Below are 27,589 nucleotides of genomic sequence, written 5' to 3'. Positions count from 1 at the left end.
AGGGATCCCTAGTCCCCCTCTTTCACGAGGAAAGGGAAGCTCAATGCGCCTCCCTCATGCCCCCAAAAGGAAGAGCAACAGCAGCCAATCAAGAGACTCGGACCAGGATTACGAATGAGGCAATTTATTAACCCAGCATTTGTTCTAATGCTTCTTGTTGGCAGCTGCCACCTGTGGGAAAAGACGGGAGAGTAATTAAGATCGGCCGTGGGGTCTGTGTTCCGGCGCTTTGGAGCAGATACCCCCCACTCCAGGGACGCCAGGCACCTGGATTTGGGGTCTGACAGGTGTTCATCCAATCTAATCCTTACAGCCTCGGGCATTTCCCCATTTTACAGAAGTGTCAACGGGGACTAAAAGAAAGGGAGTGGCGGGGCAGGATTCCAACATCTGCCCACTGCTCTGCTATCCACACTGTCTATGCCCTGCCCTGCGCAGAAAAGATCACCGGCTCCTTCCAGGCAACCCCCGGACTCCCAGGGGGCTGACACCTTCTACTCTTTTTTGACACTTGACTAAGTGATTGAGCCCTCCAAGGCTCCTAGGAGACCTGAGTCAATGACACAGAAAGAAAAAACCCAACAATGGGTTCATGCCTGGCCCTGGGGGCTCCCCCTGCTGTAGCCCACTGAGCCCTCACCACTACCCTATGGAGGCTGGCAAGAGTAGACCATTCTACAGATGGGAATGGCTCCAGGCGAACAGACTCTGCCCCAAGGTGTCCAGCCAGTCAGGGATCTGGATGGAGACCCTTGTTCTGAGCTAGCTTGCCTCCCCCACTCTCTCCACAGCCATCCCGGCTGATGTCAGTGAGCATGAAGAATGAGGAAACACTGCAGCTAGAGTCCTGAGAAGGCTGACTGGGCAAAGGGGAGTTGTGTGCAGAAACCTGTTCTGCACGAGAAACAATTCCAGCTGCACGCCAGGCCTGGGGTCCCGACACCCACATTTCTAACCAGCTCTAGCAGGAAGTCAGTCAGAAACGTTCTTTCTCCTGCCCCTGACCCCACCAGCCTGGGCTGTGCCCTCTAGGGTAGGAAATTCTGACCTGACAAAACCCAGGCTCTGGAAACGCCCAGGCAGTGACTAAGAGACCCAGTCCCGGCCCACACCCAGACCTCACCTGTCCCGCGATTCTGTCCAGATCTCTCTGTCCCTGAGGTGTCAGTTTGCGTCCCCTGCGGGAGAAGGGTCATGCAGCCCCCCATGAGTGAAGGCTCTCAACCATGTCACTGCCAGGCCCACCCTGGATGTAAGCCAGGCTTCCCAAGAAGGCACCTGGCCATGGGACCACATGACACCAGCCAAGTCCCACTGAGGGCCCCAGTCAGCTGCATTCTAACGAGCTGGGGGCAGGGGTGGGAGCCCCCCTGGGAGCTGCCAGGGTGTCGTTTGTGCAAGCATTAGATCAAAAGCCCCGAAAAATCAATTGGGAAAAGTTAACGAGCAGGCTAATGAAAGCGGACAGTCGCTAAATTACCTTCCTGGAGCTTGGGGTAGTCAGCCAGAGAGGTCGGGGTGAGGCCCCTCACTGTTCGCTTTTCTGCAGAATCCCCTGCCCGCCTGAGGGGCAGGTGCAGACGGCAGGACAGACCTGGCACCTCTCCACACGGGGGAAGGATGGCTCTAGACAACTTCATTACAGGTGATCTGACCCCAAGTCTCCTCCATCACTCCTGTCCCAGCCATTCCCCGCAACCCCACTTACCCATCTTGGTCTTTTTCCACCATTTTCAGCCCCTCTAGGGCTTGGAGGACCCTGCGGGCCACGCTCTTGGAGCCTCTGCTAAAGTGGCTGGGCATGACCCCATTTCTCTGACGTCCTCCGTAGATCTTGGTCATGGAGCCGACTCCAGCGCCGCCCCGGAGGTACAGGTGCCGTGCTGTGGAAGCTGGGTGGGGTGTGCGTGAGATGTGAGGATCCTTCTCAAGCAAAGCAGAGTCCTCTCTACAGCTGAAGCAGGCTGAGGGAAGGGCCTCACTCAAGGCCACACACATAAACTGTGTGCGTAGCAGCTAATTCCTCCCATTGTATAGCCCGGAAAACTGAGAATACACAGACTAAGGACTGGGCCCCCACCCCAGCTATCCCACAGCCAAGCTGCCCTACACCCCGGGCCCAGCTGAGGAGACTGAACGGCCTGCCACAGCTGAGATGCCGTGAGCCTGGGCCCAGGGTCCTATGGGCAGAGCCTGGCAAATGCTTAAGCCGTGACTTTCCACCTCCAGACCCAGGCCTGAGGGGCAGGAGTACGAGCAGGGATATGTCGCCACCTGAGCACAGCTCCCTAAGCCCCTTGGCCCTGGAGAACTCAGGGTCAGAGCCGAAACCCCATGCAGTGACGTTCCCAACCCTGAAAGGGCATCACCCCTTCCGCAACCACAGGATTCTTATCCGGCTTGGACAAGTCCCCCGTCCCTCACTGTTCTGTTCAACAGGGCCATTTGCCCACCAGGCCCCGTGCCATCTGCTTTTCATGATCCCCCATGAGGCAGTAAGATGGCCTTACGACCTGGCCTGATGGTGTGTGGCCTCGGTAAGTCACCCACCCTCACCTGAGAGCTGCACGGATGTCCAGTGCTATTCTCCTTCACAGAAAAGCAAACAGGCTCCAGAAGGTACTCACTGGCCTCATGTCACATAGCACGGAGGGACAGACTGTTCTGGCTTTCTATCTCAGGGGGCCACTGAAATTTGAGGGAACTAGGGCTTGAGATGCAAGAACTCCAAGTCATTCCAGGGCTGCCAGCGATCAGTACATAATGGTTTTGCCCAAGTGACTACTTTTAGTCCCTACAGATCAGAGGGAAAAATCAGGATTCCTTCCTCCAGTAACTACTTACTCCTAACAACCAGGTGCCAGGCCACATCCATGACCTTGTGGGGTTCTGAGCTGGGGGTGGGTGGAACTTACCACCTGAAGTGGGCTACTCCTCCCAAAGAAGTTCTTCTACACCACTTGTCCCCACCCAGACCCCTCCTGCCCTGTAAGATGGTCTTCAGATACAGTCATGGGCTTCTGGGGGCCCCGGCATGGCTGAAACCCTCACCACCTTTATCAGGACCACTGTACAACCTCTCCCTGGTTTCACTGCTTCCAGCTTTTGCTCACTTTAAAACTGTTCTCCTTGGGGGGCGCCTGGGTGGCTCAGTCAGTTGAGCATCTGACTTCGGCTCAGGTCATGATCTCACAGCCTGTGAGTTCGAGCCCCGCGTCGGGCTCTGTGCTGACAGCTCAGAGCCTGGAGGCTGCTTCGGATTCTGTGTCTCCCTCTCTCTGCCCCTCCCCCACTCATGCTCTCGCATGCTCTCTCAAAAATAAACAAACACTAAAAAAAATTTTTTTTAAACAGTTCTCCTTGGTTCTTCCTACCTCCACACCACCATCCAGGATCAAAACTCCCCTTCCAGTGATATCACTGGAAAAGTCCAGACTTCCAGACCAGCTCACATGCCCAACAGCTACCACCATTCCTCCTGTGCCTGTGCCAAGCCATGCTTTGGCCTGGGTGGAGATGTGCTCTCCCACCTGGGCTCTACCCAGGGCTGAGGAAAGCAGAATAGCCTCAGGAAGGGGTCAGTGGAATACTCCCAAGCACACAGATGCCCAGCAGAAGCCTGGTCAGGCTAGGACCAATGCTCAGCCTAGTCCCAATCCGGGCTCTGTATAAAAAGAGATGGCCAACCCCTGAGCTGTCTGGCAACACAGGGTGTGAATCCCAACACTGCTCCTCTCAGCCGAGTCCACCCCCTATTTGGGCGGCCTGGGCCACGGGACTCAAGGGGAAGCACTCAAATCCTGAGGATTGAGTGGCAGAGAATAAGCTCCAGTAAAGTCCAACTATTAGTTTCTTCAAGGAGGAGGTGAAGGGGCTGCTGTAAATTTTTCCTTAAGCTGCAAAAAACTAGCTGGTGTGGTGTCAGATAGAGGGTACCCCCCACCCCAGTTCTTGGTAATTATTTTCCTGACCTATTAAAAGGGAAAGAATATTAATGCTATAAATCGGAAAGCATTACAGTCAAAATAACAGAATTCTACAAAATAATTGGCCTTTTCTCACTTCCTTCTTAAGTGGAGCTGTAATTGGGGCGCCTGGGTGGCGCAGTCGGTTAAGCGTCCGACTTCAGCCAGGTCACGATCTCGTGGTCCGTGAGTTCGAGCCCCGCGTCAGGCTCTGTGGGCTGATGGCTCAGAGCCTGGATCCTACTTCCGATTCTGTGTCTCCCTCTCTCTCTGCCCCTCCCCCGTTCATGCTCTGTCTCTCTCTGTCCCAAAATAAATAAATAAACGTTGGGGAAAAAAAAAAAAAAAAAAAAAAAAAAAGATTTGAAGTGGAGCTGTAACATCACAAATCAGGCCATCCTAGGTGCTGCTTAGGAGGTGACAGCAAGCCAGGTGTGGTCACAAATGGCTTCTCAAGTCCCTCTAAGACTTTCTGTTCCTCTTGGAAATCCTGCCCCAAGTGTCCAGGAGTCACTCCCCACCTCAAACTATAAAGGAGGGACCAGTAGCATCCTCCCACCCAAGGGGCCACCAGGCGGAGAGGGTCACAATGCTCTTGAACACCTGGTATACCAAAGTTTTACAAATGTCTTTGCAGCGCAGCATCTTTTTTTTTTTTTTTAAGTTTATTTATATTGTGGGGGGCAGGGGAGGGAGGGGGGGGGAGAGAGAGAGAGAGGGAGAGAGAGAGGGAGGGAGGGAGAGAGGGAGAGAGAGAGAGAAAGAAAGAGAATCCCAGGCAGGCTCTGCACTGTCAGCATGCAGGGCCTGAACTAACTGTAAGAACATGACCTGAGCTGAAGTTGGATGCTCAACTGAGCCACCCAGGTGCCCCTACAGCTCAGCATCTTAATAACTGTTCTTTGCCAAGCTTCTAAGGAAAGAATCCGGACATTGTCACTCCTTAACTTGTTCCTGCAATGTCTCCAAGGCCTTGATCTTTCCAGTTAACAGCATATGTGACTGCCCAGCCCTATGCACTGATCAGAGAAGACCACGTCCCATCCACAATGATTTCATTTGAGACATTCAGATGTCCCAATTCAGGAGTCACTCACTGCTGGACAAGACACAATGGATTCCCACCTCCCTCCCAAGCAAGACCTTCTGACAACGAAGAAACCAGGGGGCTTGTCCAAGGCCACACGGCAACACCCCCTCCCCTCACAAAGCCCTACAGTGGTCTTTCCTTGACATCACAATGCAGGGAAGGAGAAAATGCAAATACAGCACAGACTCGGGTCTGCCAAGCTTGGAGTCAGCGTGTCATGCTCTCCTAGGGTCACTTCACCTATCTGTACCTGTTTCCTCTTTGGTAATTGAGTATCTCCAGTGACTTGCCCAGAGTATGAGCTAACCCCAACTAGGTGGGAGCACTCTAGGCCGGTAAACTTCTCCAGTAAAGGGTCAGAATAAATATTTTTGGCTTTGGAGGCCACCAGTCTGTCACAATTGCAACTCTGCCTCTGGTGTACGTGTAAACAAATGGGCGTGGCAGTGTCCCAACAAAAATGTGCACAACAGACCTTGGTCTAGAATCACTATGCTATGCCACTAAGGCAGATGGGGAAATGAGGTCAAAAAGGGAGTTTTGGAAACCTTGAGTAAGGGAGATCAGGATGGCAGGTAGAGGATGCACACTCCGTGTGAGTTGTCAGAGAAGGGGCCAGGAAACAGTCTAAGGCTCATCTAGGTGTACTGCCCAGGGTGGTCTCGATCTCATTTCACATTAATCTCTCCCCATCTACAAAAATACAACAAGCATAAAACAAAAAACCACCAGTACTATCTGGGAAGTTTTCAACAGGGCAGATTCAACAAAATATGTAGATTTACCTGACCACATAGGAAAAGCCAGTAGACTTTCTCCTCATCTTAGATCCAAAGCTGCCTTGACCAACTGATTCTTGGGGCGTTGCCAAAGAACATTCAGGACCAGGCAGCCTTGCTTCCCAAGATGGGTAGATGGGGTGGTGGTCTCATCCAGGCCCCATCACTAACGTGTGCCTGGGGAAATCAAGCCAGCTTCCCTTCCCCAGCCCTTTTTTCTTCCTAAAAGCACAGTGGGGATCCCCGCTATATGCTACCCACCCTACCCACCTGTGAGTTGACCTTTTAATCCTCAGGGGTCTGAGGCTGTGGCCAAGTCATGTTGGCCTCTGCCCGTCCAGGGCCTGAAACAGAGTGGACCTCATGGACATCTGATGCACGAGGGCAACACCAATCTACAAAATACATCATATTCCAAAGTGCCAAAGGGACTTGGTGCCAAGGCCAACTCTTCTCAAAGTCACCCTGAAGCTTTCTTTATTTCTAAACTGTGCTTCCCACCTACTTCCCGTCTGGAGACAGTCTTTGGCCAGGATGGAGCCCCTAGGTCAGAGATTGAAGGTTAAAAGATTGCAGAAGCTGAGGGTCCTTAACGAAGGCCTGTGCAGAGGTTGCTGCCTTGAACAACCTAGCACTGACCACCCCTCCATCCCTAAGTTAGGCCTACATGGAGTGACAGCCGGGAGAAACTTGAAATGTCAAGGACAGGTGAAAATTACCACTGTGCCATTGGGCACTACACTGAAGTCACTCCTTCCAACTTATCACTGGTAGACTAATAAGAGAGGGGACTGGCAAATGGTTACAGGGTGATCATAAGGCTTTGTTTTGGGTACTTGGGACTTACCAACATTTAGAGCAACGAGTGACCCGGCCAGATCCCAACCACTTAAAAGAAATGGTCTCTCTAGAGAGACAAGGAGAAAACCAGCCTATGGATCTGAACGATAAAAACGGGACACCTGACGTTTCTTGAAGGACTACTCTGCCACAGGGGTATTGTACAGGTTCTAACTGTCATAAGCTCATTTGATTCCCACTACAATCCTGCGTTAACAACCGTTAGCCTCATTTCAGAGAGGACACAAAGAGGAACAGGCAGATGGAGGTCACACAGTTAAGTGGCAGACAGAAATCTGAACTGGGGAGAGTCTTGACTCCACGAACATGGAAGAGTCAGTACACGCTTTCCTCTAAGTAAACTATGAACATTCACTTGACCCTGGGTTTCCCTAGAGCTTCAGAGGAAGCCACAGGTCCTCACATCAACCGCTTACAAACGAAAACAGACTCAGAAAATGAAGTTACTGAGCATCACACAAGCACGTAGCGATAGCCTAGTGCTTTTCTCACACTGTAGATCAACTACAATTTAAAGAGTTTCTCTCCTCTTGCAATCTTGCGAGAGCTCACAGAGAGAACAGGGAGGTATGGTTTGTGCCAGGGGTCACCCAGCACCCCCCCCCATTACCCAGAGGCCCCAGTTCCTCACCAGCTCGTGTGTAGAACCAGTTCTCATCGTAGGGAGCAAGCTCTTTATGCTTGGCCAGCTTGACAGTGTCCACCCATTCAGGGACTTTCAGCTTCCCAGACCTGGGACCAACGGTGAGAAAGTGACGATCCAGGAGTCGCCCCAAACTCCAGCTCCCAAATCCCCTCTGCTCAACCCAAAAAGTATAGGTTACCAGGAGCTCCACGTGTCCCAGAATATAAAAAAGCCAGAAACGCGGCCACAACCCAAACCCAGGCCTCAGGCAGAAAAGCAGCCTCCACACGGAGACCTCACACAAGCCTCCCGGTACCCGAGAAGACAAACAACGTCCGCGGAGGAGTCAGGCAAAGACCACAGCCCCCATCCACCGAGCCCGAGGCCCCACACTCACTTTTTGAGGAAGGCTGCCAGAGCTCTGACGAACTCCTGCTGGTTCACGTCTTTTACAGTAACTCCAGGCATCTACGAGAAAAAGAGCAAGCATGTGAACTTGGCACTGGTGGAGACGGCTGACAGGGGCCAGGGCCTTGCCCCCACGCGACCGCAGCCGCCGCTCTCCCGTTCCTTCCCGAGGCCCTACTTCAGATATGGGCTCTAAAGGCCCCGGCGCCTGTGGGTGCTAGACTTCACCGCCGCTCACGGTCTCTGCGCGTCGCACGAGCACGGCCTGGCGCCGTGGTGGAGACGCTAGATGACCCCAGCCCCTGATTCTGGGGACCCCCTCCTTGCATCCCCGCCGCCCGCCTGGCCCAGTCTCGGACCCCGGACCTCGCAGACCGGGCATGTCCGGGCCTGCCGCTCGCACGTGGCTGTGGCTCCAGGGGGCGGGGCGGCCCCACACGGTCTCCCCGGGGGCCCCAGGCACGCACTCCCGACTGGGGAGTCGGGCCCCTGACGCCCCGCGCCCAGCCCGAGCAGGAGCGCCCGTCTTACCGTGCGGCCTCCGCGCTGCCAGCCAGGGGAAAGGGAGCAACGGGGTTTCCCGGGCGCACAAGTCGGGCGTCGGGTATCGCGAGAAGTGCGAGCTCTCGCGAGAGCGAGGCCAGACGAGCCGCCCCGCCTCTCTGAGGGCGAATGCGGCTTCGAGCTGGGAGGGCGTGTGGTGTGGAGGCGGGCACGCGAAGGGGAAAGCCTAGGGGGCGGGGGTGGAGGCCTTTCCTCTCCCGGAGTGTAATCGAGCGCCCGTCCTGAGCTGTGGGGTGGGACGGCTTCGTTTGCGTCGATCGCGGCGGAAGAAACAGCGGCGGAGGAGGCTGTGGCGGCGGAAGTTGGGCATTTGGGTGGGCAGGAACGGGGGACCCGGCCACGGCCCGTGCCCCCGCGGGACGACCCCCTTTGTGGGTGGAAGTGGCTTTTCGGGCCGGAAGTGGGGGGTAGTAAGGGCGGAACTGTGATGGGGAACCCTGCGGTAGTGCAAAGAGGAAATGTGTTCGATCACCAGTCCTCGCGAGAGCAGAAGGAGCCGCACCACCCTTCTTAGGGCGGAAACTGCTTCATCACCGCCCAGGCGACCGCAGTGGGAAGGAGGAACTACAGGCGGGGAGGAGATCAGGGCAGGGACAAAGAGGTGGAGGCGGGACCTCCGGAGAAGTTAGTGCAGCTCTGCCTCCTAGTGCTTGAGTGTGTTCGCTCAGCACTTTAGGTTTCTTTTGCTCACTTGCCTCACTGACCCGTGTGGCTTTAGGCAGTCCACTTGCCCTTTCAAGGCTTCAGACTCTCAGTTAAGAAAAAGAAAATACAGGGGTGCCTGGGTGGCTCAGCCGGTTAAGAGTCTGACTTCAGTTCAGGTCATGATTTCACAGTCCGTGAGTTCGAGCCCCACGCGGGTGCTCTGTGCTGACCGCTCGGAGCCTGGACCCTGCTTCAGATTCTGTGTCTCGGTCACTCTCTGCCCCTCCCCTGCTCATGCTCTCTCTCTCTGTCTCAAAAATAAAAACATTTTTAAAAAAGATTTTAAAAAAGAAAAAGCAAACACAATTTAGATGGAAACACCAAAATCCCGGCGTTTTGCGCCTTTTTAAGTGTTCTTGTACATGGTGTTATCACATTAATTCTATCAACAAATATTTTTTGTGTGCCTACTCTGTGCCAGGCACAGGTAAACGTTATGTAGTGTTACATGCGTGATTTGGTTCAATCCTTGAAAGGTCCAACGACCAAGAACAGGAGGGACACACTTGTCTGATAAAATGGTTAACTTGCTGCAAAAGGAAACATTTAAATGCGTGTTGCTATTTTCTTATGTTGAAAAGACAGAGTTTAAAAATCAGAGCGAATAATATTATTTTTTTCACAGTGATATACTGTGTACACAAAATGCCTTAGTTATTAGTAAGCCAATGTGTTACACCAATACCTGTTAAAACAAATAAAAGTTAAAACCAAATATCTTAGTTGATTCAGACTGCTATAACAAAATACCATGGATGGTGACTCATAAACAACAGAAATTTATTTCTCATAGTTTTGGAGGCTGGGAAAAGTCCAAAATCAAGGTGCCAGGCGATCCCGTGTCTGGTGAGGGCCCACTTCCAGGTCCATAGACAATTATTTTTTGCATGCCCTTACTTGAGTGAGGGAGCTCTTTGGGGAATTTTTTATTAGGACACTAATCCCATTCATGAGGGCTCCACCCTCATGATGTGAATCACCTTCCAAAGGCACACCTCCAAATACCATCACAAGTGGATACTAGGTTTCAAGATAGGAAATTGGGGGGAGGGGCGACATAAGCACTAAGTCTATAACACAAACCCTGTTTCTAGCATGATAACATCTTGTGTTTACATTAGGAGCTTCACATTCAGGTAGAATGGTGTCGAAACCTATCTTACACTGTCTTGAAAACTTAAGAATAGTTTTAGTATCTCAAATTCCATGCAAAATATGTATGAATATGTAGTTGTATGTAGGTGTAACTATAAGTGTCCATATACATAGGTAACTTATGTTCTCCTTTTGTACATTTTTGATGTACATTTCTTTTTTTTTTTTTTCAACGTTTATTCATTTTTGGGACAGAGAGAGACAGAGCATGAATGGGGGAGGGGCAGAGAGAGAGGGAGACACAGAATCGGAAACAGGCTCCAGGCTCCGAGCCATCAGCCCAGAGCCCGACGCGGGGCTCGAACTCCCGGACCGCGAGATAGTGACCTGGCTGAAGTCGGACGCTTAACCGACTGCGCCACCCAAGCGCCCCAAATGTACATTTCTAATATCAGTGCTGAATCATTTAAGGTTAGTCCACTTGAGTCAATTTACTAAAGAGTTCTTTAAAAAAAGCTTTCCAGAAGAACTGTAGGTAAAATTTATATTAAGCAGAGGTTTGAGGGACTCAAGGCAAAGCAGGTCCTATATAATGGAGTCAACATCATACCTTGGCTGAGAAGCAGACACAGGGTCCTGTTTGTTTGGAAATTATAGGGTTAAGATAAATGTGCAATGTTATCTCCAGAAATCCCTCCTCTGAAGCCCTGCACCTGGGTGAAAATCATGGCTACGTCTCTGTGTCAAAGTGATCCCCCAGGCAAGAGTGAGATGTCCCGTTCTCACTATTGCTATGATTTCAAAGAGCAAACTTTCTGACAGTCTATGATTTTAGATAACATGGTTTCTCAGCACTGTGTCCTTGGTGTTAATTTTTACACGTTCATAACCTTAACAACTCTGTGAGGTGGTTGGTAGGCAACTGGATTTTAGAGCGTCAAGTAGTTTGGCCAAGCTCATGTAAATGTAAAGCCCAAACTGGATTTGAATCCATAACTGGTGACTGCTTAACCTCTTTCAATAACTCTATAGACAGAAAATTTAAAAATGATTCAGAGTTGTGGTGCAGACAATAGAATGCCATTCAGTGCTAAAAAGAAAGGAACTATCAGGCCATGCAAAGGCATGGAGCAAACTTAGATTCATATTACTAAGTGAAAGAAGGCAATCTGAAAAGGCAAACTGTATGATTCCAACTATACAACATTCTGGGGGGAAAAAGCAAAATTATGGAAACAGTAAAAAGATCATTAGTTGCCAGGGGTCAATGGGGATAAGGACGATGGGAATAAGGATAGGTGGAGTACAGAGAAATTTTAGGGCAGTGAAACAATTCTGTTTGATACTATAATGGTGGATACGGGTCATTATACATTTGTCCAAACCCGTAAAGTGTGCAATACCAAGAACAAACCATAATGTAAACTATGGACTTTGGGTGATACTGACATGTCAATGTAGGCTCCTCAGTTTTAACAAATGTACCACTCTGGTGTGGGATGGTGATAGTGGGGGAGGCTGTGCTTGTACGGGGGCAGGGAGACCACAGGAACACTTACATTCTGCTCAATTTTGCTGTGAACGTAAAACTGCTCTAAAAAAAACTCTTAAAAAAAAATTGGTTTGAGGACAGGAAGTTGTTCATATTGTGGTGAGGGGAGAGGCAACATTAGAGTTTATCAACTTTGTAGGAAAAAAAAAAATTCCTAAGGAATCAGACAGAATGTATTTAGTTATTTATTCTGAGTTCCCAGAGAGGAACTCCCTGAGAGTTCCTGAGAATAAGTACTGCTCCCTGAGAGTACTAAGAGGGGGAGACATAGAGGCACAAAGCCAGACGCAGCTCAGGGTGATCAGGCCTGTGGATGTAGGAATGTAGGGAACTTGGCCCGATCTGTTTATAGGAGACATTAAGTCAGATGAAAAGGAGGAATCTTGCTTTTGGGGAGAGCTCAGGATGTCATTAGGGCCCAGGCAGGGTATGGGTTATAGGACTGTGTTTCTGAGAACATATGTTGGGGGCTGCAGAGCCAGCTACACAAGGGGCTGGGGGAGCAGAATGAGGCCTGCATGGACCAGGTAATGAGGGTCTGAGTAGAAACTGGATGGGGTGGGTGATAAGATGTCGGTTCTACACTGAACAAGGACGGTGGTCACGTGTGGACCAGGTTCACGTAGGGCTGAAGTGAAGGGAGGAGCATCGATTCTCAAAAGGCAGAATGTGAAATGAACTTCTGAAGTAATACGTGGGTGACTGGTGGGATGGGGCAATCTTGTTTGGACAGAGGGATGGCGCCTCAGATTTGGAACCTCATTGGTTATTTCTGCAGAACGTCAGGGTGGTACCCAAAAGGCGCTTAGAAGGGGGATGAATTCTGCATTACCCTATTGGACCTGGGTGGCACCTTTCCTCGCCTTGCCATGGGAAGTGGGAAAGTGGCAGCACATGAAACAGTGCTCACAGCCCACTGACTCTAATCTCTAAGGGCTGCTCACAGGCCAGGAACCCACTGGCTCCCTACAACCACAGCAGACGAAGGCGGCTGCACCCAAAGAGGCAGTGACAGAGAGGAGCAGGAACAATTCTGAAATCTGCCCTTTTCCCCAGGGCTCGCTCCTGCAGAGTCTCCACCCTCTCCCTCAGGCACCAATGGGGAAGCCCTGACAATGTGATGGACAAAGTAGGCCTAGCCAATGGCGTGAAAAGCCCTAAGGATCTGGCTGGGAGGGGAGGTGGACCGCAGAGAAATAAGAAGGGCCAGGGAAGAGTGGCCTGCCCCTAGCTCCTTCGCCCAGTCCTCTCTTTCCCCACCTTCTCATGTCATCCCTTAACCCCACATTGTACTTTCCCATTTACTCTTCCCAGCTGTGTGACCTTGGTGTACTGGGACCTTTGGTCAGCCCTGAGTAGCAGGGTCTCAGGCATCTTTCCTGTTGCAACGCTTCCCTTCTCCGCGACTATGTGGGCTTGGTCATCTGTCACTTGAGAGGGCAGGGCCCAGCAAGGCTTAGGCAGGTCTATTAAGGAGCAATCATATATCTAAGTTATAACAAGGGGAGGGAAGGAAAGTGTGAAGCAGGCTTTCCTCCTTTGATTATCTTGTGTTGAGTCCTGAGAAGTGTTGCAGATTTGTTACCCTGTAATGTTAGGCAGTAGAAGCAGCCCATCTTTTCAAGGCTCCAGACACAAAAGAACAAGCAGTGACTGAATGCCATCACCAGCAATCATCTTGGATAAAAAGAGGAGTGTAAGTGGCCTCAGGAAAAAGAATCAGTGATCAGGCCTGTCCCTTGCGCTTTCTGTCTGCTGCTTCTACGAGTGGAAACGGGGATGGGGATCTCCAGGTGTTCATATCTTTGGAATAGCTCAAGAGGTCTTCATGTGTGGAATGGTTCGAGGAGAAGGACTTGACAGCAGCGGACAAAGAAACATGCAGGTACGACCTGCTTATTATCTAAGGATACCTTGAGTAGAAAAACAAAAGACTTTCTGAAAAACCCTTGGGCTCATGCCTGTCTGCTGGAGTCCTGAATCTTTCACTCTGTTTTATAAAAATTACCTAATTGATTTAGGGCTTGGCAAGGAGAAGGAAACTTCCCCCTTTATTTGCCTAGAAATTTTCCCTAAAATAGTTGGGCAAGTTACTTTCTCTCTTTGAACTTGTTCTTGGGGCACCTGGGTAGCTCAGTTGGTTAAGTGTCCAACTCCTGATTTCGGCTCAGGTCATGATCTCATAGTTTGTGAGTTCAAGCCCTGCATCAGACTCTGTGCTGACATCACTGAGCCTGCTTGGGATTCTCTGTCTCCCTCTCTCTCTCTCTCTGCCTTTCCCCTGCTCATGCTCTATTTCTCTCTCTCAAAATAAATAAACATTAAAAAAAAATAATAAACGTGTTCTTTATTTGTAAAATGGGAGTAATCATGCATGGCTTACAGAGTTGCTGTGAGCATGTATGTGAATCACATACAGCGGGGTACTTAATAAATGGTAATAATGTTCTCTTACCTTTCATAGGTCCTTCAAAATGTAGACACATGAATCTCCCTAGTTCAGAAAAAGCCCTTGAAAGAGGCTAACTTGATTCTTCCTATTCTCATTGGCCTCAGTTTCCCCATTTAAAAAATGTTACATTATGTTAGCATTATAGGTATTCCATTTGGCCAAAACTGGCCTGAAGATGTGTTTTGTTCAGCTCACCTAGAATTTAAAGAAGAAAACTGAGCCAACACTTGAAAATTAATATGTTTTATATAGAAATTCAGTTTTCCAGCTTCTCTTAAGGAGTCAGAAATTGTGGCGATAGTCACATTCCTGCCTGGCAACAATCCACTAAGGCCCAAAGGAGGCTGCCCTCTCTGGTATGGCATGTATTCTGTTTTCTAGGGCTCATCCAGCTTTCTGTACTCACTTAAATTTAAAAAAAAATTTTTTTTGAGAGAGAAAAGAAAAATGAGTGGGGGAGGGGCAGGGAGAGGGAGACACAGAATCCGAAGCAGGCTCCAGGCTCTGAGCTGTCAGCACAGAGCCTGATGCGAGGCTTGAACTCACAAACCATGGATCATGACCTGAGCCGAAGTTGGACACTTAACTTACTGAGCCACCCAAGCACCCCTCTTTACTCATTTAAATGATGGGCTTGGCCTTGTATGCATTTCAATTTTTAGCCCTCTGGACAGCTGGAAAGTGTCTATGCCCGGCACAGGGCAGACACTTAATTGTTGAGTCACTGAATCTCCCATCTCCCTGTACCAATCTGTCTTATCGAGCCATAATAAGAAATCCAAGTTTGTATTTATTTATGGTAGTTACTGGATAACTATTTTCAATTTGAAAAGTGAACTGAACAAGTCCTTTATGTCAATCAGAACAGAATAGGTTAGGCTTTGGCAACAAACACTCCCTAAGTCTCCGTGGCTTAAAACAACAAAGGTTTATTTTTCGGTTACTCACCCAAACGTAGACACAAAATGAAAATACCCTCCTGTTTTTGCACGCATGGAGTCAGACATAAGTGCACAAGTACGTACAGAATCACATATCAAATATTCTGGAACATGAACTCATGCAAAAACCTATTTAGATACTTGTTAGCTTAAATTGCATAACTCTCACTTTGTTGGGTATTTAAAAAGGTCCCCGGACCCAAGTGGGTAAGAGGATATCCACTTTCAGTCAAGGAAATACCCACACTACAAAAGGAACCAAAAGCTAACAAAGCACAATAAAGCTTAAAAAAAAAAAGAAAAAAGCCGGAAGCTTGCATTATATTATATTCCACGCACAAATCCAGAAGCAAAATACCAAATATGCAGTGACTGCAGGCTCTTGCCCCTTGCTCAAGTGAGGTCTCAACCTCTGGGCTTCTAGCTTAGGAGGGAGATGGAGCCCAGATGCCCAATATGCAGAGCTACGGAGGGGGCTGGGCTGGGGCGGAGAGAGGGGCCGACAGGCTGGAATCCTCTTCCTCCAGCAGGAGCTATAAGCAAGAAGGAAGGGGGTGGGACTAAGTCACATCCATTTCCTTTCCCAGCAATCCCCTCTTTCTACCCCACCCAATCCAGGCCTCATCCTTGTTCACCTGGCTCATAGCAAACACTTCCTCCTCCCCGACTTTCCCACCTTGTCTCTCAATCCCTCCATCAAGCCACCAGACTTGTCTTTCAAAGCTCAGGGTATCTAAATATGTCCCTGCCTAGCTCAGAAACATACCCTGGCTCCCCTTCATGCACAGTGGCTGCTCTAGATGCCTAAGCCTGGCAGGCCACACCTCCATGATCAGAAGTCTCTCCAGCTTCATCTCCTTCATTCCAGCAGTTCTTCCATGCAGCTTTCCTCACTCGTACCCATGCCTAATTCAACATTTTGGACAGGAAGATCTTCAGCCTTCCCTCTCTGTCCCTGTAAGTCTCATTCCTCAAGATTCTTCTAGTTCTTTCCAGGTTTGTCACTGATTTTAAGTTTTATTTATTTAAGTGATCTCTATACCCAACATGGGGCTTGAACTCATGACCCCGAGATCAAGAGTCGGACGCTCTACCAACTGAGCCATCTGCTCTGTCACTGAGCTTTGTGAAGGCATCCAGTTTCCCCAAGTAAAACGGAAGCTCCTTGAAGGCAGTTATCGGATCTCCTTCCACGCCAGACCCTTTTTACTTCTTCAGCCCTCTCGAGACAACAGCAGGCAGCATAGGTCTAGAGAGCGAGCCTTGGGCTGAAGTCTGCCACTGTCTTGCCGCATGCCCTTGGGCAAGTCCCTGCCTCTCTTAGGCCCTCATTTTCCTTGACATCAGGGCACTGGACATTTGCTTTTGAGCACGAAACTAATAAAACTAATCCACTGAACAACTCTCAACTGCAATTCCAGAAGCTAGGTTGAGAAGCTTGGGGCCTGAGTCTGAAGATGTTCAACCTGCTGATCCCCCTGATCTCCTTGGTTAGTCCCTACTTAATTCTGGTACCTCCATTTCCCAATATCTCTATCCCATCATCTCCTTTCAGGGAACAGGTTACCTGGTGGGACACAGGGGTGGAGCAGGGAGATCCAGGCAGGGTTGGGAGGAACAGAAGAGGTCAGGCGGGGAGCCTGGGAAGAATCTTTCAGACCCACAAGAGCCTCAGCTGCCTCCCGCTGCAGCTGCCGCTCTGAGGGGGCAGAGGTCCAGGCTAGGCGAGAGGCTGCAGGCGCCTGCAAAAGAAAGGGAGAGAAACAGACTGGGAACCCCCACTTCTGCCCACCCTCCAAGTGCTCTCAGCCCCTGGTTACTTCACGATCCCCTATGTTCCCTTCCCCTGGCTCAACTTCCTCCCAGGGTCCTGGATCCCACTTTGGTCCCAGGACCTGTGGCTGCAGCAGAAGAGGGTCTGGGGTGCCACAGGGCTGGAGTATCAGAGTCGAGCATCTAGAAAGAAGAAGAGAAGATGCCAAGGGGATTAAACACATGGACAGACATGTACACATGGGAGAAAGGGCAGGATTTTGCCATGTGCTGATCTGAGAGTCTGAGTGCCTGGTGGGTCATTAGGCTTTGTGGACTTGGGCAAGTCCTTTCCCCTGGCTTGGCCTGCTTTGTTTTCTATGAAATGAAAATATCTGCCAGCTTCTTTCCTCCAGCGCTACTGTGCCGATTATGGGAAATCATCGATGTCAGTTTTTAAAAACATACCAAACATCGGGAGGGACTGGGATGACTGTTCCTGCCCTACCAGAGTCTAGTTTCCCTCCCCAATCCCCATGGAATTTGAGGAACAGGTTGGGACCCCTTGAAGAAGCCTTCCCTAATGGTCTCTGGCCTCTATCTTAGGCCTCTGAGGCTCTCACCATCATGCCCCACCCATTTCAGCGGGCAATTCGACTCCATCTTATCTGTTTAAGAGGATTTAATAGCCCCTATTTGTCCAAGGCCAGGGCTTGTGCTAGGTGCATTCCATACATTATCACTAATGCTCATGACAACCCACAAAGAAAATAATTGTGTCTCCAACTTCCTGATAGAAAACCAGGTTCAGGGAGAGTAAAGATACTTGTACAAAGGTTCATAGTAAGGCAATGGCAGAGCTAGGAGAGCTCCTCTTCACAAGGTCTAAGACCTTATCTTCTATATCATCTGCTGTGATGTCCAGAACAGGGTCAGGCATATGATAAACGCGTGTTCTTCCCTCCCTACTCACGTGCGGGGCAAGGCAGAGGGCCCTTGGGATTCTCTGGAAAGAGGAGCCATCAGTATCGGGCAAGATCCTGGGCAGGTTGGGCGGGGTCCATGAGTGGGCAGCCAGAGGGAAGTGCCAGGGTGAAAGTCTAATGAGGGTAAGAGAATGCAAGAGGGTACAGGGGTTAAAGGTCATGGCTTCTATCTTCCTTCCTACCCTGTCCTCTTCTCTTTCTGATACAGTGGTACAATGGCATTTAAACATCTGTTGAATGTTGAATTCGTCTTACCAGAAAAGGGATGCAGAGGGACAGTAGGTTCTTGGCATAGCAAGCGGTACACCACTGGGGGTGGCATGGAAAGGCCTGGAGGAAGCCAGTGTCCAGGAGCCCAAGGGCCTGGGGGCATTGGAGTCCAGGACAAAGGCAAGGCTTCTGGGGGACGGCTGAGCAGCAGAGGCCCCTGGGAGTTATCCTGCAAGGGCAGAGAGCACAGGTTGGATTCAGGTACAAGCCTGGGGAAAGAATGAGTATGTTCTAGGATGGGGGCAGGACCTCAAAACTTTAGACTTGGAAGGCTGTAAAATCCCACTCTCTCATTTTTTGCCCACAGAAGAGAAGTGATTTGCCCGGAGTTGATATTACAAGTCAGGGCTAAACCTAGAACCCAAGTGTTGAGGGCACAGAGGAAAGGGCCTGGGCAGGGGCTAGTGTAGGAGTCATTCCCCCCACGGCCCAGGTTCTCCTTACCTTCCCAGGGGGTGTCAGTGCCAGTGGGACTGCCCCATGGGGCGTCTGAGGCTGGGGTGCTATGTTCTCCTTTCCAGCTATAAAGGACCAGGGGGAGTTTTGATGAGCCCTTTTTCCTGACCCCCATCCCACTCCAACTGCAAACTGAGTTTTTATCTCCCCATGACCCTCTCTGTGACCCTTTTTCTATCCACAGATCTCACTACATACTCCCAATGATCACATTTTAAAGTTGGAGAGACTGAGGCCCAGAGAGTAGAAACGCTTTGCCCAAGGTCACACACTAATCCAGTGGCAGGTCTGGGACTGTTTTCCACCCCAAACCCTGCCCCATCCCTGGCCAGACACTTACAGGGGACCCCTGGTCGAGTGGCTCCCTTCTTGGCACCGCTAGGAGCTTTGGGAGGGGCCGCCCCTCTCCTCATGAGTCCCTGAGCCAGGTGCCTCTTTAGCTGTGCCTCCTGTTGCCTACGCAAGGCCACCTGGGCAGCCATGACCCTTCGGCGCTCCCTAAAATGGGGGGTGCGAGTCAAAAGTTAGCCTCCCTTGAGATGAGGCCCATCATCTTCCCTTCCCTGGATCTCCTTCATACTTACAAGATGAGGATACATTTGTGACACTCGCAAGTCTGAAAGAGGCACAGGCGCTTGTGGCCCTTGAGGTGCGCAGTGACGCCATGGTTTCGGCAGCGGGCGCAGGTTGGAGAGCGGCTGACAGCTCTCCTGGGGATAAGCTCTGTGCCCAGGCGGGCTCTGGGCTCATCCCCAGTGGCAGAGTCTGCGGCGCAGTGGTGGGCAGCAGGCACTTCCTTGGCTTCCATGGATCTAGAGGCAGGACTGGAAGGTCAGGGTGGCCACATGGGCCCTCTCCCGACCAGCCCTCCTGCCCCTGGGAGGCCACACCTGAAGGGGTTTCCATTGCTACCCGTCTGTGGACTCAGCTTTCACCTTGCTTCCTCCCTGGCTTTCTCCCTTCTTCACCCACTGCCTTCCTCGAGCATCCTCCTTCCCAGAAGGCTCACCGTCTTGCCAGGCGCCCCTCTTCTCGCTCCCTTCTTACATATTCCTTCAACGCAAATGGTACTCTATGCTGCTCGCCTGTGCTTTCCCCGCGCCCAAGTCCCACGTTCATTCTCATTCACGGCCCCTTCTCTCCCCCCCCACCCCCAGGGATTCTATACCCCCTTCCCCCCACTGCCCCGATCCGATGATGTTTCCTGCCATCATCTTCGGCAACTATCATCCTTCCCTCGTGCATTTATCCAGTTCCTGCAAATGTTTGTGCTCCCCGTTCCATTCTTAGCCTCACGTATGTCCTGCGAGGCAACGTTCGCCTTGCCCCCCTTTTACATCAGAACACTCTCTTGATCCCACCCCACCCCGCGATTACTTTCTTCTTAGAGATTCCTCGTGCCCCCCCCCCCGCCCCGCTTTCAGGAATGATTGTCGTCCACTCCACAAACGTTTACTGAGCCCCTTCCAGGTGCCAGGCCCCGATCTCGGTCGCAGGCCCCCTCCTCCCAGCACGGAGTCCCCTCTTGCACCCACAGGCGTCCAAAGTCGGACGCCAACCCTGTGATCACTGCCCCGGCGCTTGGGCGCCTTTGCCCGTTCCCAGCAACCGGATCTCATGGACCGCCCCCCCCCCCCCCCCCCCCCCAGCGCACCTCCCCGCATGCACCACCGCCTCGAGCGCCTGCTGCCCGCGTGCACCCCCTTTCAGAAGCTGGGCCTTCGGCCTGTCCTCGCTCCAGGGTCCCAGGGAGAGGGCACGGGGAGCGCGCCGAGGGGCCCCGTGAGGTGGGGGAGGGGAGGAGAGGGGAGCGAGGAGCGCGAGGGGGAGGCGGGGGAGGGGGCCCAGCGCCAGAGACAGGGCGGAGAAGGGGCAGGGAGGGGCGGGGTCGTGTTCGCGTCCTCGCCCCACGGTTACCACAGCCTCGAGCGAGCGAGCAAAGTCGGACTCAGTCAGGAGGACGCGAAAGGACGTGGTGAGGAAGCGGCGTGAAGAACTGCTACGCTCGCGCCGGTTTTCCCGCCCCTTCTCACAAGGACCAATGAGCGTCAAGCGTCGCCTCACGCCACCGAGGCAAGCGACCAGTGCGCTTCAAGATCCTGCACTGACGGCCCGCCCCTTACCTCCAGGCCTCTTCTCCCCGCGCCAGACTGTGAGGCCAGCCAATAGCGCGTCGAGTTGAGTCTCGGCACCCCCCCCCCCCCCAATTCCCCCGCCCCTTGTGGCTTGCCTTCCTGGATTGTTATTCCCCTTTTCGGAGAGGTGGCCAATGGGGCGTCGAGTACTGCTCCCAGGATGGGGCTGGCCCTGCCCCCCAAGAAACGGCTATCTGGGTCCCACTCCCAGGCGTTGACTGGGACCTGCCTGCGCTTGCGCAGTCTCACCCTCTGGGCTGCACAGTGCGGCCTTCCTTTTGGCGTTCCTGGCTTCGACAGGGCGTTTCCTCTTCGCTGTGTGGACGCTCGTGTTTCTTTCACTTTTCTCCCTGTGCCCCAACTCCCGATCTACCCTTCTCTTTTTTATGTGTTCCCCCTCCTGTCATTTTCCCGCTTCCTTCCCTTATCCCACCCCTTTCTGTGTCTCTCTTACCGTCCGTTTCGGTGTTGATTTTCCTAACTCCTATTTTCCCCATTCTCTTGGAGTTTCTCTCTGCCTGTCTGTCCTGCTGATTTTCGGGCCCCCTTCCTCCACTTTCTTAATTTCCAAATAGCCTGGCCCAGTTCCCCACCCCCACCTCCCCCGCCCATCCTTCGCTTTCTTTCTGAGACGCCCACTGTAGTTTTTCAGTCTTCATAGACATAGACACCCTCTCCACCCCCCCACCCCGTGTGCATCTCGCTCCCTGATTTCACCAGAATTCATCAGTTTCATCTGGGCTCCACTCTGTAATCATCGCCTGCCTTCTCGGTGTGTCTCACAATTTCCCTCCCACCCTCTGTTTGTCCCCTTCTCGCTGCGCATCCCGCCCTGTCTCCTTCCCCCCCACCCCCTCACCCCCCCCCCCGCCCCCAGAACCACATCTTTGTGCCCCAGGCCTCATTTTCCTGCCTCTCCTCTTGTGCTTTCTCTGCTGCACCTCTTGACTCCCTTGCACGGTTCCAGTCCATCAGTTTACCCTTCCTCCTCTGCATGGTTTCTCTTTTGTAGGGATAGTATCTTCTCTGACTACCTCTCTATCCTCTCCATCCTTTTCCCCTGAGGATTTCATTCCACTCTTTTTTGAGTGTGTCTCCACCTGTGCTCAGATTTTTGGGTCCTGTCGTTTTGCATTCCAGGCTGGTGTGTGCCATCTTTTCTGATTGGCCCAACCCCTGTGTGTGCTCCTTCATCAGCCTTCATTGCCCCTTCCTGTGTCCCATCTTTTCTGTGAGTCTTAGTCCCTTTGTTTGCCACGGACTCCTGTGTTACAGAGCCTGTGTGCCAGGCATTCTGGACAGAAAAGGGTTGCTGATGTGACCTCTAGCTGGACTGCTGTGCAGGGGAGCCGTACTAGACAAAGTTGCAAAGATTGTTTGGGGCCAGTCTGGGGTGGGGAATGTGGGGTGCGGGAGGCTTGAATGCCAGCTAGTGAGGTTGGCCTTGTTCCTTTAGATAGTGGAGAGACAGGGAAAGACCGGGGAATGGACATTTATGGAAAGCTTAGTTCTTGCCTGGCACTTTATGTTAATAATCTTACTAATTTTCAACAGTACCTTATGAGAGGTATTATTAATCCAGTTTATGGATGAGTTCAACAACTTGCGCAAGATTGCACAGCTAGTCAGTGCAGGGGTAAAGATTCTAACCTTGCTCTACCTTTGAGTCCAAAGCCTATGAACTTTGTACCACCTACATTGTTTTCGTTAGTTTTTCCAGTAATCATTCTCCACTTTCATCCCCTAACCCTCCTGTGGGCTCTCACTTCAGGTGGCTACTGGGTATCTTTTGGTTCATGTGTGTGCTTGCAATATGTGCAGTGTCTTACGTGCACGTGTTTTTTATTTTTTTTTTAATTTTTTTTTCCACGTTTATTTATTTTTGGGACAGAGAGAGACAGAGCATGAACAGGGGAGGGGCAGAGAGAGAGGGAGACATAGAATCAGAAACAGGCTCCAGGCTCTGAGCCATCAGCCCAGAGCCTGACGCGGGGCTCGAACTCACGGACCGCGAGATCGTGACCTGGCTGAAGTCGGATGCTTAACCGACTGCGCCACCCAGGCGCCCCTAATGTGCACGTGTTTTTTAAAGTGTGTGTGTGTATGTATGTATATATGTAGTTTCTACACCCATTGTGGGGCTCGAATTCACAACCCCGAGATCAAGAGTTGCATGCTCTCCTTTTCTAACTGGGCCAGCCATTGCCCCTCTGCATGTGGTTTTAACTTACGCAAGCGATATTGTGTTATTATGTAAGATAATCAGCACTGCGCTTTTTTGATCCATCCACGTACATATTAAGTGTACATCTCATCAGTTTCTTTTAATTGCTGCATGATATTCCACGGTTGGCATCCCCTGCAGGTTGCGTGTTCACTAAGTCTCAGGGAGGGATGCCCACAGTGCTCTCGACTCGCCATCTCCCTGATAATGCTGCGTCCTTGTATACATTCCTTTGTAGATGAAGGTGGAGCTCTTTATTACGTCATACCTAGGATATAGTAGTAATGGGTATTTGTAAACCTAATTTGACTCAGTATTGCCAGACTCCTCCCCACAACACTGCTTTGGGGCTGAAACATCGATCAGAACTCTCAACTCCTTTATTCTTCACGGTCCAGAAGAAGGTCCTGTCCCCCTCCCAACGACCCCACGAGCAGCAGTACACAAAAGTCCCTGCATCCCCACATTGCTGCCAACACTTAATCTTCTTCCGGCTTTCTGGTTCTTTGCCAGCCTGATAGATGTACAGTTTGATAGACTGCATTTCTCTGGTTATTGTTAAGCTCGGGTGTCTTCACGTTTTTCTTAGCCTCTCTGGTTTGCTCTTCTGAGAATTGTCTCTTCCTATGCTTGGCCCATATTCCTACTGGGGTTACTCTCTTTTTCTTTTCAATTTGCCAGAGATCCTTGGCCATTTTCATTGCTTTGAGGCATTGCGTATACTCTTCATATGCCAATCTTGACATTTCATATTATTTTAGAAATTAATCCACTTCCTCTGGGTGTTCTAAAGATTTTTTTTTAAGTCATCTCTCTACCCAACGTGGGGCTCGAACTCACAATCCCAATGACAAGAGTCGTGTGATCTACCGACTGAGCCATCCAGGCACTCAGACTTCATCTCGGTTTTCAAATTTATAAATGTAGAGTTCTTAATGATACTTTTATTTTTTAAAAACATCCTGTCTGTTACTTCCTATTTTTCATTTTGTATTTTATTTGCATCGTCTCTTTTTCTCCTAATTAGATTTGCTGGAGAATTATCTTGTGGATCTTGTCAAAGAATGTTAGTTTCCTGCAATAATTTTTATTGTTGCTGCTGTTTTCTAATTCACTGGTTTCTGCCGTTATCTTAATTTCTATCCTTTTTTTGGGGGGGGAGCAGGGGATGCTTTGTTGCTCCTTATACAATTTCTTAAGTTAACTCATGATCATATTTTTTAACGATCCTGTTTCCTGATAAAGGTATTGAAACTATAAATTTACTTCTAAATACTGCTTCAGTTGTGTCCCAAATTTTGACTTGTAGTTGAAAAAAAAAAACCCCAGTTGATTTTGAAATGATTATTGGCTCACAAGAAGTTGCAAAAGTTGTAAACCCGTAAATACTTCCTCTCACTTCCCCACAGGGACATCTTCTAGAACTGTAGGATGGAAACGTGAAATTGACATTGGTATAACACTCTTAACTAGACTGTAGACCTGATTAGGTTTCACCAGGTTTTACATGCACTTGTGTGTGTGTGCGTGATATGTACTAGGTTCATTATTACTCACCCCTGAATACTGATAAATATCCTTTTCAAACCCAAATCTATTTAGTGGTATTTCAGTGAGCTTCCGTACACACCTTTGCTGTTCTGGTCTCACTGTCTCTGGCTGGAGAGCAGCCTGTGTAACAGTGACTCTGATTAAGTCAGCATCTTTGCTCAGCCTCCAATGGGAGGACCTAAGCAGGGGAGAGTCATAACTTGAGAAGCTAACGTGGTGGGTTCGGGGCAGGTTGGAGGGGAGACTATGGAGATGGGAAGACCTGTGTCCCTGAAGGTCTCAGGGAGCCTATGTCACAAAAACTGACAACTTTCTGCTCTCGAAACAGTGACCCAGAGGCAAGTGAACAGAGGACTCAGAAGCTAACTAGAACTGACCTTGATTGATACCTGGATTGAAATTGGTTCCAGATTGACCTCCAGCATCCGGAGACCCAGACCCAGGACCATGGGACCCCAGCACTTGAGCCCTGTGCATCTGCTCTGCCTCCTAGGGGCCATCTCCACTCTGCCTCGTATGTCCTGCAAGGCTAGATGCTTTGGGGGCCCCCAGAGGGTGGGGGGCTGGATTCACATAACTAGGGGACAGAGGGCAGGATATGTGGGTTCCTCGGGGGGACAGGATCTGTGGAGGCTGAGTTCTTGGTTGGCAGTTTGGGGGCTGAGAAAGCAACGTGAGTGGCACACGACTGGAAGGACATTCTCTCCTTAGGGGCTGGGGCTCTTTTGTGCTACGAAGCAACATCCTCGCTCTTCAGAGCTGTTTCTCTCCATAACTGGAAGTGGCTTCTGATGAGGAGCATGGTGTGTAAGCTGAGTGAGGGCTGTGAGGAGACGCTGGTATTCATCGAGACAGCTGAAGGGAAGTGGCTCTGGGCTCCAGCGGGGTGTGGTGTGGGCTGGATAAGAGGGCAGGAAGGAGGTGGGCAGATCCCAGGAGGAGAGGGGCAATCTGGGAGAGGAGAAAAGGAAGGGACACAGGGGAGAGAGGAGCAGAGGGGCTCCTGTGGGGAGGGTGGGTTGAGGAGACACAGATGGAGACCCCGGGACCTGAGCCCCGTGCGGCTGAACACCTCAGCACAGCTGGTGATGGGACAGAATGAGCCAGAAGAGCGGGGTGCAGGGTGGGAGGGGGAACTCTGGGTGCGACCAACGACACTGATCAGAGCTCTCTAATCTGCTCCTCAGGGTCCAGAAGGGGAGTTGTGGGTTTTAAGGGCTGCAGCCCAGCCTCCTCTTACCCCCAGCAAGTCTCTTACCTCGTTTCACCGCCTGGACTGTCCGTTGCCTCCTACAGCCGCGTCTGCCGGTCATATCTCTGCAACAACCTCACCAGCTTGGATCCTTTTGTGAAACTCAAGGCCAACACTCCGAGGTCTACAGCATTTTCTTCCCATGGTTGCCCAACCTGTGTGGGCGAACACTCTAAGGGCTGCCTCCCAAGTTTTGTCACCACTGATTCTTGCCCCCATGACGCCTCTCAGTGCTACAGTTCCACCTTAAAATTTCAGGCAGGTGAGAGAAGAGAAACTTGCGTTAGTGCCTTCTCATCTCTCAGAGGGGCTGGAGGACGGAGAGGGGGTTGGGGCTGTGGGGAGCAGGCACGTGAATTCCAAGAGGGAAGGAATACGGTGCCTGGTGCCCAAGTTTTTGGTGGAAGAACGGGTGTTCTGGTTTGTGAGGCGTGTCTGGAAGGAGGGGTGGGACACTTGCATCTTGAAAGTGTCCCTAACTGCTCTGTCTTCCTCACAGGGCTCCTCAATACCACCTTCCTCCTCATGGGCTGTGCTCGTGGACATCACAAACTTTTAGCCGATTTTCACCATATTGGGAGCATCAGAGTGACCGAGGTCCTCAACGTCTTAGAGAAGGCCCAGATTGCTGGCGTAGAGCCCTCCAGTCGGGGTCCTGCTTGGGGCATCCTCTCAGGGCTTCTGCTTGCCTTCAGGGACTGACAGTCTGGCTGGACTGGACAACCCCCTTCCCATAACCCAGTAAAGTCACAGAGTTGCCTTTCTGCTTTGTCCTGTGGTCCATGAGGGTTGTGGAGACATGGGAGGTGTGGGGGGGGGGAGGGGCACGTGGTGGGCAGTGTGCACGGTGAAGTGAGCAGGGGATGGGTGGGGGTGGGGAGCATCACTGCCAAAGTGACCATGTCATGCCCAGCAGCCAGAGAGAGAGAAAGGACGTGAGCGGGGAAGGGGCAGAGAGAGGAAGATACAGAATCCAAAGAAGGCTCCAGGCTCTGAGCGGTCAGCACAGAGCCCAATGCGGGGCTCGAACCCACGAACGGCAGGAACATGACCCGAGCCAAAGTCGGACGCTTAACCGACAGCCACTCAGGCCCTCCCCAAGTTTACTTTTTTAAGTTTGCCTTTTTAGTAATCTCTACGTCCAAAGTGGGGCTTGAACTCATAACCCTGAGATCAAGAGTCTCACACTCCAATGACTAAACCAGACAGGCACCCCCATATTTCCAATATTCCAGTGTATGCTTTTGTTCTTCCGTTTTTACTGGTGTATTACCTCCTACTGTATCACCATGCATTTGTCGTCAATCATCCTTGGATTCCTGTCTCCCTCCCCTGCAGTGTTTTGATCCAGCAGTGGCTGCTTATGGATATTCTTTTACATGCCCCCTTTTGCTTATGTGTAGGGGTTTTTCCTGGGTACACACCCAGGAGCGGTATAGCTGGGCTGTAAGGTCTATTCAGCTTTAGGGGCCAATGCCAAATTGTTTTCCAAAGTGGTGGTAGCAGTTATACATTACTAGTGACAAAGGAAAGAATTCTTTTTGATCCGCATCCCTCCGACTTTTCTGACTTTTTAATTCAGAAATACTAAGCAGGCTGGGCTTCCTTTCGTGGGTGTATCGGCTGTGCTTCTTTTGTAAAATGCCTATTTTATGGGTTTTTTTGGTCTGTTTTTCTATAGGGTTATTTATCTTTTTTTTTTTAATGTTTATTCATTTTTGAGAGACAGAGTGCGAGTGGGGGAGAGGCAGAGAGAGAGAGGGAGACACAGAATCTGAAGCAGGCTCCAGGCTCCGAGCTGTCAGCACAGAGCCCGACGCGTGGCTCGAACTCATGAATTGTGAGATCATGACCTGAGCTGAAGTTGGTTGCCCAACCACTGAGCCACCCAGGTGCCCCTTATCTTTTTCTCATTGATATATAGGA

The 27,589-nt window shown here is 50.9% G+C and overlaps 3 protein-coding genes across 19 annotated transcripts; 1 reads left to right on the top strand and 2 right to left on the bottom strand.

Moving 5' to 3' along the window:
• Nucleotides 1-108: 108 nt before the first annotated feature.
• On the bottom strand, nt 109-8,619 carry RPS19 (ribosomal protein S19). 8 transcript variants are annotated; one of them, XR_006702539.1, is made up of 7 exons: nt 8,260-8,336; nt 7,718-7,788; nt 7,327-7,427; nt 1,709-1,892; nt 1,481-1,603; nt 1,124-1,178; nt 109-171 (listed from the first exon to the last, which is right to left on the bottom strand). XR_006702539.1 is itself a non-coding variant. In XM_045442157.1 (6 exons), the coding sequence occupies exons 2-6, from the start codon at nt 7,786-7,788 to the stop codon at nt 145-147; spliced, it is 438 nt and encodes a 145-aa protein (XP_045298113.1). In that variant the 5' UTR covers nt 8,260-8,619; the 3' UTR covers nt 109-144. The 8 variants fall into 8 exon arrangements, 4 of the variants coding, with proteins under 4 accessions (XP_045298113.1, XP_045298112.1, XP_045298111.1 ...); XR_006702538.1 differs by having other exon boundaries at nt 109-353; nt 1,709-1,964; nt 8,260-8,330; XR_006702537.1 differs by having other exon boundaries at nt 1,709-1,964; nt 8,260-8,330.
• A 6,386-nt stretch (nt 8,620-15,005) lies between these two features.
• Nucleotides 15,006-25,773, bottom strand: DMRTC2 (DMRT like family C2). 6 transcript variants are annotated; one of them, XM_045442145.1, is made up of 10 exons: nt 25,670-25,773; nt 23,055-23,128; nt 19,086-19,313; nt 18,842-18,999; nt 18,490-18,566; nt 18,031-18,214; nt 17,763-17,889; nt 16,933-16,993; nt 16,605-16,779; nt 15,006-15,570 (listed from the first exon to the last, which is right to left on the bottom strand). In XM_045442145.1, the coding sequence occupies exons 3-10, from the start codon at nt 19,307-19,309 to the stop codon at nt 15,458-15,460; spliced, it is 1,119 nt and encodes a 372-aa protein (XP_045298101.1). In that variant the 5' UTR covers nt 19,310-19,313; nt 23,055-23,128; nt 25,670-25,773; the 3' UTR covers nt 15,006-15,457. The 6 variants fall into 6 exon arrangements, 5 of the variants coding, with proteins under 5 accessions (XP_045298101.1, XP_045298100.1, XP_045298102.1 ...); XR_006702536.1 differs by lacking the exons at nt 23,055-23,128; nt 25,670-25,773 and adding exons at nt 15,804-15,943; nt 19,511-19,634 and having other exon boundaries at nt 15,458-15,570; XM_045442143.1 differs by lacking the exons at nt 23,055-23,128; nt 25,670-25,773 and adding exons at nt 15,862-15,943; nt 19,511-19,634 and having other exon boundaries at nt 15,458-15,570.
• LYPD4 (LY6/PLAUR domain containing 4) lies at nt 20,200-26,427 on the top strand. Of its 5 annotated transcripts, none has more exons than XM_045442151.1 (5): nt 20,200-20,288; nt 24,740-24,925; nt 25,123-25,272; nt 25,599-25,925; nt 26,163-26,427. In XM_045442151.1, the coding sequence occupies exons 2-5, from the start codon at nt 24,859-24,861 to the stop codon at nt 26,363-26,365; spliced, it is 747 nt and encodes a 248-aa protein (XP_045298107.1). In that variant the 5' UTR covers nt 20,200-20,288; nt 24,740-24,858; the 3' UTR covers nt 26,366-26,427. The 5 variants fall into 5 exon arrangements, with proteins under 5 accessions (XP_045298107.1, XP_045298108.1, XP_045298105.1 ...); XM_045442152.1 differs by lacking the exon at nt 20,200-20,288 and adding an exon at nt 20,458-20,476; XM_045442149.1 differs by lacking the exon at nt 20,200-20,288 and adding an exon at nt 20,570-20,678.
• Nucleotides 26,428-27,589: the final 1,162 nt, after the last annotated feature.

The sequence above is a fragment of the Leopardus geoffroyi genome, chromosome E2 (assembly GCF_018350155.1).
Source record: "Leopardus geoffroyi isolate Oge1 chromosome E2, O.geoffroyi_Oge1_pat1.0, whole genome shotgun sequence".
Taxonomy (NCBI): Eukaryota; Metazoa; Chordata; class Mammalia; order Carnivora; family Felidae; genus Leopardus; species Leopardus geoffroyi.
This window is presented reverse-complemented; position numbering and strand designations above follow the sequence as displayed.

Coding starts and splice junctions, on each gene's coding strand:
- DMRTC2 (XM_045442142.1), bottom strand. CDS start 19,626: ATGAGAATGAACGTGGGACTTGGGCGCGGGGAAAGCACAGGCGAGCAG. Junction 19,000..19,085: donor CACAAATGTATCCTCATCTT/GTAAGTATGAAG, acceptor CCCCCATTTTAG/GGAGCGCCGAAGGGTCATGG. Junction 18,567..18,841: donor CACTCGACCAGGGGTCCCCT/GTAAGTGTCTGG, acceptor GGTCCTTTATAG/CTGGAAAGGAGAACATAGCA.
- RPS19 (XM_045442155.1), bottom strand. CDS start 7,788: ATGCCTGGAGTTACTGTAAAAGACGTGAACCAGCAGGAGTTCGTCAGA. Junction 7,428..7,717: donor CTGGCAGCCTTCCTCAAAAA/GTGAGTGTGGGG, acceptor CGTTGGTCCCAG/GTCTGGGAAGCTGAAAGTCC. Junction 1,965..7,326: donor CTGGTTCTACACACGAGCTG/GTGAGGAACTGG, acceptor CCCTTCCCTCAG/CCTGCTTCAGCTGTAGAGAG.
- LYPD4 (XM_045442151.1), top strand. CDS start 24,859: ATGGGACCCCAGCACTTGAGCCCTGTGCATCTGCTCTGCCTCCTAGGG. Junction 24,926..25,122: donor GGCCATCTCCACTCTGCCTC/GTATGTCCTGCA, acceptor TTCTCTCCTTAG/GGGCTGGGGCTCTTTTGTGC. Junction 25,273..25,598: donor ATTCATCGAGACAGCTGAAG/GGAAGTGGCTCT, acceptor TCTGCTCCTCAG/GGTCCAGAAGGGGAGTTGTG.